Raw genomic sequence first — 13737 nt, forward strand, 5'->3', positions numbered from 1 at the left:
TATGTGAAAATTTCTAAGCTTGAAAAGGGGTTGTGAGTGGAAAAAGTTTAAGAAACCCTAGTATAGAGGGAGGAAAGAGGACCCCAGATAGAACCTCGTGGGACACCATGAAAATCCATCAAAGGAGACCCAAGTTAGGAGAACAAGGATCAGGAAAACAGGGAGAAGAGAGTGACTGTGACTGACTGTCAAAAGCTGCAGAAAAGTCAATTGAGGATGATGATTGAGAAAAGGTCATTAGATTTAACAGTTGAGAAATAACTGGTGTCTCTGGAAAGAGTGACTTCAGTTGAATGATGTGGCCAGAATCCAGACTACAGTGTGAAAAGAAGAGCTAAGAGGACGGGAAATGGAGGCACTGTTTGTGGGTGGCTTCCTCAAGGAATTTAGCCAGGAAAGGCAGGAGAGAGATGGGGCAGCAACTTGGAGGAATGGATGGGTCAAGTGAGAACTTTTAGAGGTTAGAGGAGACATTTTGTGTTGCTGGATAAGTAGGTCTCAGGAAATGACCAAGTTGAGGAACCAAAGGCTGGGGTGTTCGAATGAGTTGCTTATGTATCTTAAGTTTCAAGCCAATGCCTAAGATATAAAGTTGTTTGTTTTTTTCAGTTGACCCTTCAAAGTGGTGTTAATTTTCTTAGTGCTTGATTATGCAAAAGTTCCAATTTCATGCAGTTACCTATTTTTGTCCTTTCTAATCATTTTTTCACTATTTCACTACAAATTATGAGCTTAACTTCTCAAATATTGCAATATTACAATAAAGAAAGATGAGAATTGTATAGGAAACTCGTACCTTACATTAAGTTTATATGTAGCTTGGTGGTACAGTGGAAAGCGCTCTAGGCCTGGAGTCTAGAAGACCTGAGTATGTATCTAGCCTCAGAGACTTACTAGGTCTGTGACCCTGGGCAAGTCACTTAACCCCAATTGCCTGCCTTCCCCCCTCAAAGGAAAAAGGGATGGAGGTTATCCTTCATCAGTATCAGTTTTTTGAAGTCATGATTGTGTTCATCAGATATCTGAAGTTCTTTACCATTGTTTTCCTTTACTTGATTGTGATTATTGTGCAAATCATTCTTCAGGTTTTGATCACCTCAGTATCACCAGTTTGTGCAAATCGTCAAACTGCTTTGAATGCTTTATAATTATAACATCTTATAGTACTGTTCTTACACAGTATCTGTTCAGCCATTTCCCAACTTGACACTTTTAAAAGTTATTTATTACAACAATAGATGTTTCTGTATATTTGTATTTTTGTACAGATGTATATTCTTTCCCCCTCTTTGTCCTCTTTAGAGATATGTGCGTAGCAGTGATATTATAGGTCAGAGGATTTGTTTAGTTTAGTGACTTAGGGCATAGTTTTGAATTTGTTTCCCATTCAGTGTGGGACCAATTCAGAGTGGTACCAGCTTGTGGATTAATGTGGATATCCTCCCTAGCGTGTCTCAGCAGTAGCCATTTTCTTCTTTTTGTCATCTCTGCACATCTGATGAGTGCGAGGTGTGGAACTACAGAATTATTACAATGTTTATTTCTGTTGTTGATTTGTAGCACTTTTTTATAAGTTAGTTGATAGCTTGCTTTTAAAAAATTTTTGAAAAATGGCTTTAAACCACTTAACCTATTGAAGAATGGTGCTTGTTCTTATATGTATTTGTATCAATTCCTTACATATTTTGGATATCAGATGTATATGAGAAATTTTGTCTTAAGATTTTCCCTTCTAATTTTTTTGCATATATAAAAGTTTTAAAATTTTATATAAGAATTGCCTGTTTTATCTTCTATAATGATCACTTTTATAATTTTTTTAGCTAAGAATTCCCCCCTCCCTCCCCAATATAGTTACAGAGGTATCTCCTTTCACTTAGAATTTATTATACTATAAAATGTTGGCTGAAACCTAATTTCTGCCAGATCATTTGCAATTTTCCTAGCAGTTTTTGTCAAATTTGGGAGTTCTTAACTCTAAAAGTTACTCTACAAAAAATAAGGTTTTTTGGGTTTATTGAAAACTGATTGGTTCTTGTTTACATAATCTGTTCAATTGATTAACGTTACTATTTTTAACTATACCAAATAACTTTAATTACTGTTTTATAGTGTATTGGTGTGTGTGTAAGATACGGTCTTGCTAGGCCCATTTAATTCCTCCCCCTCCCCATTATTTCCCTTGATATGTTTGACCTTTGTTATTCCAGATGAATTTTATTGTTTATAAAATAACCTCTTGCTAGAATTTTATTCTGAACCTTTGAGGTGAGTTTCCTGATGATCTCTCCTTATCCATGTTATTTCCTTCATACATCCACTTCTATTTAGATTACTCCCCAATCCTGAGCTTTTTACCTATAGCTTATACCCCAAAGTCAAATTTTATCACACTGCTGCCCCTTGGGAGTCAACTTTATTTCCCCAAAGTCTTAAGAAAATTAGTGTGCTGACTAAAAGTCCCTGGACATTATGGATGGTGACACTGAAGCTTTTTGAACAGTGTTTTAAGACAAGGTTTATGGACAAAGAAAGGAAGCTAGGTGTGGTAGCATTATGAAGGATGGATTGGTAAAGGGAGAAAATAGAGGTGGGAAAACTCATTAAGAAGTATATATACAGATGGTTGGTAAAAGAGACCCAATATACAAAAGTTTTGTACAATTTAGTGACTTAAAGGAGATGCGATAAAAAAAGAACTATTGACAGCTTAGTTATAAAGTAGGAAAGAAAATAGAGTCAGAATTTTTGAATGTGGGAAACTAGGTGAAAGAAATATTGCTCATAGAAAAAGTTCAGTCAGGAAGATGCATAGGGTTATTTTGTTTGGGGGAAAGAGAAGTTGGAGAATAGAATGCTTAATATACATTTTGACTTTTAGTACTGGTTGGACATGGCAAGTCATTTAAACTGCTTTGTGCCCCCAGGATACTTTCTGAATTGTAGAAGAGTTGTTAGTCTGCTTTGGTAGAGTTACATCATTGGGAGTTTCCTAGACAAAGCCATGTCATAGCAGACATGTAAGGACTTCTGTTTCTTTCTCATGAATAGGAAGGTAACTATACATAAGGAATACAAAGAGAGCTATCTATGGATGACCTAACAGATTAAAGAAAATGGCTTTATTCAGTGGAAATAGTGCTTTTTCAGTTAGGAAGAGGAGTTTAATTTCACTTTGGAGACTTAATTTGTCTCCAGAGATGAAGTACAGACCCTTACCATGTCTTGTCTGGGCAACTGTAACAGCTTCTTACCTCTATGACACTTCTGTCTGGTTTCCAAACTATCTTTCACATTCATATTACTCTTTGTAAGATCCCCTAATGTCTACAGACTAAAAAACAAATATCATTTGTCATTTTATTAAATCCTTTCGCAATCTAGTCCTGGATTACCTATGTAGCTTTATTTCATATTTTTCTCTTTCACATACTATATTTCAATCATATTGGACTACTACCTTATTCTCCAACATTCATGAATATGTCCTTCTGCTTCCAAACATTCATGCAAGCTGTCCATCATATTTGGCACATATTCCTCTAAATATGTCTTTAAATGAGCCATAAAGGAAAAATAAAAAATTCTTAGGTGCTGCCTCCTCAGTGAAACCTCTGGGTTCCCTTTTATCCCTACCTCCTACTGGCTGAAAGCAGTTTTCTTCCACCTCACTTATTTCTAGAACAATTCAGATCTCTCCCTTACTCTCATACCCTTATCAGATTCCCCTTGTATTAGTTATCTCACTTGAAATATATACGTATCTGTGTATATTGTATTTTCCTTTGCTTTTCCTCAATATGGGATGTAAGATTTTAAGCATAAGGACTGTATTACTTTATTTTTATATTCCCAATGCCTTGGATGTTGTAATCTTTTACTAAATGTTTGGATTGAATGAAACAGTATTGTATATGTAACTGAATCATAGTGGGAAGGGGAGAAAAAGATACTTTGTATAAGGTGACTGTGATATGTTAACAATACTGAAGTGACATAAACAATATTATCAAGGATTAAAGGGAGGTAGACTTATCATGTATTTGAAAGATGACAGATGGTTGGAGTGCTGCACTACTGATAACTTTAAAGTATTACCTTAGTTTTCTGCTACTTAGAAAACTACCATCCCAGTGCTATCAATGTAATAAATGTTTTAGTGATATAATGAGGAAAATAACATATTGACTAGAGAACAAAACTTGTAAAGGTCTAAGTAAGAGATGCTATCTTGATGAAATATTTCAAATTTCTGAAGTTGTCTTGTAATAATTGTTGAGAAATTCTTAAGGTTTTATTTTATTATTTTGCCAACAGATAATTACTGTGTTGATAAAGACCAGCTGTATATTGCTCTGAGTACTTCAGCTGCTTTCAGGGACCTGTTTTAATATCATTAGGGAAATTAAACTTTTAATAGTTCCTTATTTCTATTTGGGGGGCTTTATTTCTTAACTAATGTATAATTTTATTCTTCAAAATCATTAAGAGCTTCAGATTTCAGCTGGATTCCAGGAGCTATCTTTGGGGGAAAGAGGAGGCCGTCGAAGAGATTTTCATGACCTTGGGGTGAATACCAGACAGAATTTAGAACATGTTAAAGAATCAAAAACAGGTATGTCAGCTTTAAGGAATGTCCTTTTAGAAGGTTGCACCTTAAGTCTGTTAAGGTACACATAAGTTTGGGAAGGAATATTATTATTAAATAATAAAAGTGACTATAAAATTGGAGTATCATTTTTCTGTCTCTTCCAGTTGCAATTTAATATTATATGCATTGCAGTGCAGACAAGATGGTATTGGGGTTTTCAGTTTGCTTTTATTTTTTTTTGTCTTTCCCTATTTGTTCTGGGGAAAACCAGAATTCTCACATCTTATTTGAAATAAACATGTCAAAATGCATCTCATGGTTATGACATGGTTAAAATTCTCTGCTTTGCCATTGATTGTTTCTAATTTAGGGGGTTATTGGCTAGTTCTTTCATAATATAGTGAGAATATTTGGCAAGTATATGTATTAATAAATATTAGACCTTTGAGTAGGCTTAATTACATAGAGAGTAAACTTCTATATCTGCTTAGATAAATGGATGAGGTAGTGTTCTTTAAAGAATTGGTTATAGTTGAGACTATACTTTTGTTCTTTTTGCCTATTATTTCAAGGAAATTGATCTACTTAGATTTTTATTTGAAGACTAATTAAGCACTTTAAATATTTCATAGTTGGATAATCTCTTGCTCTGTTTTTCAGGTTCTTCAGGCATTGTAGTAAGATTAAGCACAAACCACTTTCGATTGACATCTCGTCCCCAGTGGGCTTTGTATCAGTACCATATTGACTATAACCCACAGATGGAAGCCAGAAGACTCCGTTCAGCTTTACTTTTTCAACATGAAGAATTAATAGGGAGGTGTCATGCTTTTGATGGGACAATATTATTTCTACCCAAAAGACTACAAAATAAGGTTGTGATTATTTTTAATTCCTTTTGATATTAAAGGTACTTTTTTTTTAAAGTTAGGGGAAATCACTAGTTATGATACTGGATAATTCAGAATATAACATCCATTTAAGAGAATACCTAAAGGGTCCCAAATGGAAATTTGGAATTAAACTTAGGGCTACATTGTTTGGTAGTCCTAAATTTTTTTAAAGCCATTTTGTGATATCATTGATATAGGGAATTCTCAATTAAGAATGTCCTTCTATCAATGCAGATCAGTAACCCTCCTGCAACTTATAATTTTAAAGAGTTGCCTGGGACATTAGGAGGTCAAGTGAGTTCCCTAATTATGATTTTCAGATATTAAAATTGAATCGCAATATAGATTTACCATTATTCTGGATTTTTAAAGGCATAAGATTTATAGTACCAAAATGCCATTATTGATATTGGGGTTATACATTTTATGTTTGTATGTCATTCTTTGTTAACAGTATGTTGAAGTACTATGCAAATGGGAATATTTGGGTGTTTAGAGATTATATCCTTTCACATGAAATCATGATTTTAAAAAGGCAACTCAAAAAAGAAAATATAGGAGAATATTTTTTTAGTATTGGCTAAGGAAATCTATCCTTTAGATGCCTTGTAGTTAAGAATAACTGTATTTGTAGGCGTTTAAAAGCTAACTGAACTAATATTGTGCTGTAGAACTTTATTTTTCCTTTAAAAAATTAACCATTAATAGAAGTGTTTCTAATTCCTTGCCTTCTATCCTGTGCCCAGCCTAGGCTGTCCTAAGATCCATCCAGGGAATTTGGATTGCAGGAAAAGCTGCCATCATCAGAGGCACTCTGCTTCTTGCCACTCTCTTTTGCTCTTACTGTTTGACTTCACAGGGCTTGGATAAATTGAGAGTTAATAATTCCATTTCTTTTGATGAAATAGAGGACCACCAGGCCTTGCCATTTTCCTTGCCATTGCCTTTCTGGATACTCAATCTGTCTTGTAGGCCCCCTAGTATTTCATCTTAACTCCATGTGTATAACTTAAGTAACTATGGGCCTTGCCATCTGCACTATTTTATCCTTTGGATTTGTGGGCCTGTCTTTGTATTGTGTGCTATTCTCCTCCCTACATCACCACCCGTGTTAGATTTTGAACTCTCAGAGAGCTGGGACTGTCTTTTTACTGTTTGCATTCCCAGCACTTAAGCATTATTCTAAGTGTATTTTACGCGCAGTGTTTGGTGCACAAAGTGAATGCTTAATAAATGCTTTTTTATTTATTCATGCTTCTTCACAGGTTACAGAGGTGTTTAGTCAGACTCGGAATGGAGAAACTGTGAAGATAACGATCACTTTAACAAATGAACTTCCACCCACCTCACCAACTTGTTTACAATTTTATAACATTATTTTCAGGAGGTTTGTTAAAACTTTAGTGTCTCTTACTGAGAATGTTGAATCTTCAAGGGCAACTAGATGGTGCATTAGATAGAGTGCCAGGCAGGGAGTCAGGAAGACCTGAGTTCAAATAGTGCCTCAGACACATACTTGCTGTGTGATCCTGGATAGGTCATTTAGTCACTATTTGCCTCAGTTTCCTTATCTTTAAAATGGGGATAATAACACCTACTTCCAGGTTTGTTGGGAGGATCAAATGAGATCGTATTTGTAAAGTACTTAGCATAGAGCCTGGCACATAATAACATAAGTAAATGTTAGCTGTTAGCTATTATTAGTTCATATTATGTTGAAGAGAAGCTTTATATAGTTCTAAAAATTTTGTATGACATAGCTGTTTGTATTTAAACCACTTTAAACACCTAAAATATAACATTTTTTAATCACTTAAGATTCTTTTTTCCATTCCCATTCATTTTCTAGTTGTATGTACTTGTGGGTGTTTTCTACTTTATATTACTTTTTTCCACTTTATATTATTTCCAGACTTTTATCTATTCCTTATGCTTACTGGTTTTAATTATAATATTCTGTTACATTAATATACCACATCTTATTTATTTGGCCATTTACCTCCTTTGATGTTTAGGTAGATTCTAGGTTTTGCAGTTACAAATGATGCTGTTAGGAAAGACTTTTAACAGATGACTCTTTTTGTTTGTTTGTTTTTGATAACACTATCAGAGTGTATTCCCAATAAATGAACATGAGTTAAAGGGTATGATTATTTTTTACCAAATCCTGCTAGATTGGTTTCCAAAAATGTTGTATGAGTTTGCAGTTATACTAATAATTAATGTATACCTGTTTTTTCACAATCTAATTAGCATTTAGTTTTTTGCGGTTTTAAATTACGTTGGCCAGTTTGATTGGTCTGAGGTAGTATGAGAGTTGTTGGAATCTGTCTCATTAGTAAGGTTGATAGTTTTAAGATTAATATGTAGCTCTTTAGGGTCATTTGCCATGACAAAGAATCACAAAAGGTGGAGAGATTATGAGTTGACTGTAGGAGAAAAGGAAAGCTCACACACCAACATATATCCACCAGTATATGTAGGGTCAATGTAGTAATATGGGTAAGCAAAAATGAAAAAGAACACAAATGCCAGTAAAATTTTTCTGACTTTTTTATTTCTAGGCTTTTGAAGATCATGAATTTGCAACAAATTGGACGTAATTATTATAATCCAAGTGATCCGATTAATATCCCAAATCATAGGTTAGTATATATCTTAGATATTTTGAGATTGGAAATGAAAGTCTTATTTGATGTGTATTTTAACCATTAGATAAAAAAGCTCACATTAGAATCCTAGAATATTAGAGCCAGATTAGAGTTAGACTAGCTAATTACTAAATACTCCTTTTCAAATTTTTTTTTTCTTTTTGGAGGGGGAAAGGCAGGGCAATTGGGGTTAAGTGACTTGTCCAAGGTCACATGGCTAGTAAGTATTAAGTATCTGACGTGGGATTTGAACTCAGGTCCTCTTGACTCCAGGGCCTGTGCTCTATTCATTGCACCACCTAGCCACCCCACCGAATACTCCTTTTATTCAGATGAGGAAAAATGCCCAAAGTACTGAAGTATGAGCCCCAATGTCTCTCAGTTTCTGCTATAAAAAGTATAATGACTTGGGGTGGCTAGGTGGTGCAGAGCACTGGCCCTGGAGTCAGGAGGACCTGAGTTCAAATCTGGACTCAGAAACTTCACATGCACGTACACACACACATACACAAAACTAGCCGTGTGACCTTGGGCAAGTCACTTAACTCCAAATTGCCCTTCAAAAAGCAAAAACAAAACAAAAAAAGTTTAATGACACTTTTGACTTCCTGGTATACATCAGGTATAAAGTCAGAAATCTTTATTTAAAATCTAGGTTGTTGATACCACATTATAGGACACAAAAATTTTTATTCTTTTTTGTTGGGGGTAAGGTGAGAAAGGAATTATAAGGTAGGAAGAGCAGCAAAGGGTCTTTTAGGTTACTTGAAGGATAGTTTAATATTGTCAGTGCTAAATTTATAAAGTCTGTAGCCAAATCTTATCAATTTTTGAATGTTTCAAGACAATACAGATTTAACAGCCAAAATCATCAGATGCACAATTCATTTTATAAAGTCTCACATTGGGCAAAATCAAAGGCTCTACCAAAAGGTAGAGCTCTGCTCATAGGCTACCCAAAGGCTCTACTTATACAATAGGTGTTAGATTTAAGTTGAGGAATGTGGGCTCAGATGGAATCTCAGCTACCCCATATACTCTGCTTGTGACCTTGGGGCAAGACAAGACATATGTTTGTGCTTCAGTTGTCACATCTGCCCATTGAAGGGGTTGGATGAACCTTTTGGGCTATAAATTAGTGATTTAAGAATTAAAAGAGGCCTTAGATCTCTCATACATCCAGTTGACACCTGAACAGTCGTCATCCATCCCCCTTTCCTTCCTGCCCCTCCCTTCCCCCATCTCCACAAACTATCCTTGGCTTGTGGTTGAAGACATTTTGTGAAGGAAAATTCACCACCTCTGAAGATGGTCCATTTCCACTTTGGGCACCTCTAATTTTGCTAGTAAGTTTTTCCTTATATTAATCTTGAATCTGTTTTTTCCTTCGTAGTTCTGTTTTATAGGACCAAGCAGAAAAAAAGCTAATCCTTTTTGACATATTTTCAGATATTGGAAGAAAATTATCATGTCTCTCTCAAATCCTTTCTTTCCCAAGCTAAATATCCTTCAACCAGTATAATTATAGTATGACCTTGAGAATCTTCATGTTTTTCACATTCTCCTGTATGTTCTCCAGTTTAGTGAAATCTTTCCTAAACTATAGTGACTAGAATGTAAAACTTAATATATGGTTTTACCAGGCCAGAGTAGAATGAGATTATCACCTGGACACTTAATGAGGGAACAGACTTAACATTTCACATTCTTTTGGCTACTATAACACAATGTTTAGTCATTTTGAGTTTTCAGTCCAGTAAATACTACCTTCCTTCTAGTCTTTCAGATGAATAGCTAAACAGTTCATCTGCTATATATCCCTCAATGAAAATGATTTTAAAATAAGTTTAAGATATTCTTCCCCCCACCAAAAAAAACTATTGACAGTTTAAAGAGACTAATCAAATTACCAAATGAAACTTTGCTTTCACTGACTTTTTAAAGTTTAAATGTATAGTGTAGAAAAGAAATGAAAGAAACATGAATTATACAATAGAACCTCTAAAAATTTCTTAAACTCTTTCACAGGTTGGTGATTTGGCCAGGATTCACTACCTCTATTCTTCAATATGAGAATAACATTATGCTATGCACTGATGTAAGCCATAAAGTTCTTCGAAGTGAAACTGTTTTAGATTTTATGTTCAGCCTGTATCAACAGTTTGGTGAACATCGATTTCAAGAACAAGTCTCTAAAGAATTAATAGGATTAATCGTTCTTACCAAGTGAGAAAGCTCAATTTGTTTTTACTTTATAATTTTCTAAAGTCTTTATGTAATTCTTCACAGTAAGGGTATGTTGCTCTGAATACATGTTCTTCATAAATACAGACTGAACCTGTGGCTGACAGGCCAGTTGAATTCTTATGGAGACCAGGAGTAGGGGAGAAATAGTTGTCCCATTGGGCCTATCTCAGAATTACATAGCTTTGTTTAAAGGACTGACTTGCTGTACATTTTACCTATACTTTAAAGTGTAAAAGCAACATCACAGGAAAATCTTTAATGGCCTGTTTTTCTGGAGTATTAATTCAAAGATGGCTACCTCTCTCAATTATCCAGAACAGCCTCTTTAGAATGTCCTTCTTTCTAGGTCTTTTAAATAGTGCATTTAGAGCTAAGTAAAAAAAAATTTTGCTCTAGAAAAGACCAAAGTTTTAATATTCTGTCACCCTCAGAACTATTAAATCAGAAGAACAATTTAATTTCTTTTCTGCTATCTAATCTTATTTATAGTAAAAACTGGCAATTGTCATTTATGGATTATTGAAATTCCTGGAATTGCTTCACAGGTACAACAATAAAACCTATAGAGTAGATGATATTGACTGGGAGCAGAATCCAAGAAGCACCTTTAAAAAAGCAGATGGTTCTGAAATCAGCTTTTTAGACTACTACAGAAAGGTATAGAAATAAGCCCTAATAAACTTATGTGGTTCCCTTTTTCTCTCATTTATGTTCTCAAGGTAGATTATAATGATATACACAGAATAAAAACACAGATATATACACCTATACAGTAAGTAATAGTACCTTACTAATCTGAATGTCACCTACTTAGCAACTTCAGCTATTTAGGAAGAGGGGTGTCTGAGCAGCCAGAATCGCTGTGTTCCATCCACTGCACCACCTAGCTGTCTGTGCTGGGCAGTGGGAACTAGCATTAGAGTTTTATGGGGATTTTTATCATGTCATCATGAGATGATGACAAGGCCTTGATTTAAGGTGGTAATAGTAGAAATAAAGAAGTGTTTCTAAGCTACTCTCTTCCTCCCTTAATAAAACCTTGTCATTGTGGCAGAGAGAAAGGTATGGGTGGTCTAGAAGGTATTTTGATCCTTTAGTCTCAACAGTTAGATATTACTAGTTGTGAGAAGGTGGGTGATTAGAAATTACTATATATTCTTCAGTGGCTGAGAGTCTTTAGTGTAGGCAGCATTCTGACATTGATGAACTGGAAGACAACCCAGATATGATGATAAGATGTGAAACTACAATAAAGAAATCAGGTGAAAATAAGTAGGAATATTTTGGTTGAGGAAGGAGCTACTTAGGGAAGATACTTGTAATCTTCAAGTATTTGGAGAACCCTCTCTGGAATAAGAATCAGATTTGTTTTATTTGTCTCTAGGAAGGATTAAAACTAGTTGATGTATAGGTATATTTCATCTTTACATTAAGAAAACTATTTAAAATGAGCTGTCATACTTGATAGTGAATAGTTTGTTACTGGGGCCTTAGAGAAGCTAGATAACATGTCAGGAATGTTGCAAATGGTATTCCTGCTCTAGGCTGAAATTATATGACCTTTGAGGTCTTTTCCAACTCTGTTGCTCTATAACCTGTGATGAAAGAAGAATCAGCATAGCATAGCACAAAGGTGCCAAACACATGACCCACAACACTCCCAACTGTAGTCCAAACTATATTAAAATAAATATAGCAAAATTAATATAAAATAAAACACAACAGATAATATTGCATTTCAAAACTAAGTCAAAATGCAGCCCACAGGGAGCCTCATGTACAGTTTAATTACCTCCATTTCTATTTGAGTTTAACAACACATATGTAGTGGATAGAGAGCAGGCCTTGGAAAAAGTAAGACCTTAATTTAAAACTTTGTCTCTGACAAAGTATGACAGGGCTTACCTAACCTCTCAGTGCTCTGGACAACTTTCTGAACTGTATGTTGCAGCAAAGGTGCAATCTGCATTGGTAAAAAGGGGTTTTGCTCATCTAGGAATTTTCTTTAACAGTGAAATAATAGGAATGAAGGAAAAAGTGGTGCTTGGATAGAAGGGGCTGGATATAAGGAATTAAGAACCATAAATAAACTTTTTAATATCTTTCAAGATGGGGTGAGACCTAATAGGCAGAACTAAGAAGAAAGGAGCACTTAGTCAAGGTTGCTGTTGGGGATAACTGTAGACAGTGTCATATGAATCTGAACTGGGGTGGTGGGAAGTCAAGGGAAATCCTGTGAATTGACATAATATCATATGAGTAGTGATAAAAGTAAGGAAGAAAATATGGTTCCCAGGGGCGGCTAGGTGGCACAGTGAATAGAGCACCGGCCCTGGAGTCAGGAGGACACTTGAGTTCAAATCCGGCCTCAGACACTTAACACAAAAACTAACCATGTGACCTTGGGCAAGTCACTTAACCCCAACTGCCCTCCAAAAAGAAAAAAAAAAGAGTGAAAATATGGTTCCCTGAGTCCCCTAAGTGGTTTGATACAACCACATAGAATAAACCACCAAAATTGCTAAAGGCATAGGAAATTAGGTGAGAAACAGATACTTTAAATAGACATTGAAGAGTGAAGAGGCATGACTTACTGTCAAAAGCTTTGAAAACTATATGGATTTGGCTTTGAAGATATCCTCACAATTTATGAATTATGGTTGAGAGAATCCAAGAAGAAGTTTGTCATATGAGAATTTACAGAGATTCATTATCTACCATTAAAAATGGCTTTTTGCTTACGATAGGCCATTAAAATAGTGTGTAATTTATATAATATTTACTTTTTATGATACACATGTAATATCTCATTGCTCTACTTGCTTTAATGTACAGCATGGCTCTCTATTACAAGTATTAAAATGCCAATAATCTGGTTTCACAGCATAGACTCCCTTAAAACAGCATTAAAGTTCTTTTTAGAGGTGCTAAGACTGTAATATGAATATACTTGGACAAGAAGAATTGTGAAGACTAAAACTTTAAAGTTTAACACGTGACTTGTGAAACAAAACATATCTTTTAAAGATTTAGAGCTGGAAGAGACTGTCCAACTCCCTTATTTTACAAATGAAGAGGCAACCCAGGGTGGTTAAGTAGGAATCAAACATAGATAAACTGATTACTAAATCCAGGATTATTCCCATTGTACCACAAAGAACCCTTCTTTACATAACTAAATTTAAAAATAACTAATATTGTAGTTAGTAGTCTCAGTATTCAGTGAGGCTATTGGTAAGAACATTCTAGTATTTCTTTTGGCCATGAAATTTCACAGGGAAAAAGGTGACATTATTTCCAAGATTGGATTTAAAAGTAAATAACTAAGATAGCTATTAGCATCCATTCTTGTTCT

General features: G+C 34.8%; 1 protein-coding gene across 1 annotated transcript in view; it reads left to right on the forward strand.

The window, feature by feature from the left end:
- LOC138153077 (piwi-like protein 1) overlaps window positions 1–13737 on the forward strand; it is a 49600-nt gene that overhangs the window by 13588 nt on the left and 22275 nt on the right. The window contains exons 4-9 of the mRNA XM_069077483.1: window positions 4490–4615; window positions 5252–5466; window positions 6750–6871; window positions 8049–8129; window positions 10164–10361; window positions 10928–11039. Coding sequence (XP_068933584.1) covers window positions 4490–4615; window positions 5252–5466; window positions 6750–6871; window positions 8049–8129; window positions 10164–10361; window positions 10928–11039 — 854 coding nt within the window. The remainder of the gene's footprint in view (window positions 1–4489; window positions 4616–5251; window positions 5467–6749; window positions 6872–8048; window positions 8130–10163; window positions 10362–10927; window positions 11040–13737) is intronic.

This window comes from Petaurus breviceps, unplaced genomic scaffold (assembly GCF_028583685.1).
Source record: "Petaurus breviceps papuanus isolate PSGF00001 unplaced genomic scaffold, PetGlider_PUasm1.0 100, whole genome shotgun sequence".
NCBI classification, from domain to species: domain Eukaryota; kingdom Metazoa; phylum Chordata; class Mammalia; order Diprotodontia; family Petauridae; genus Petaurus; species Petaurus breviceps.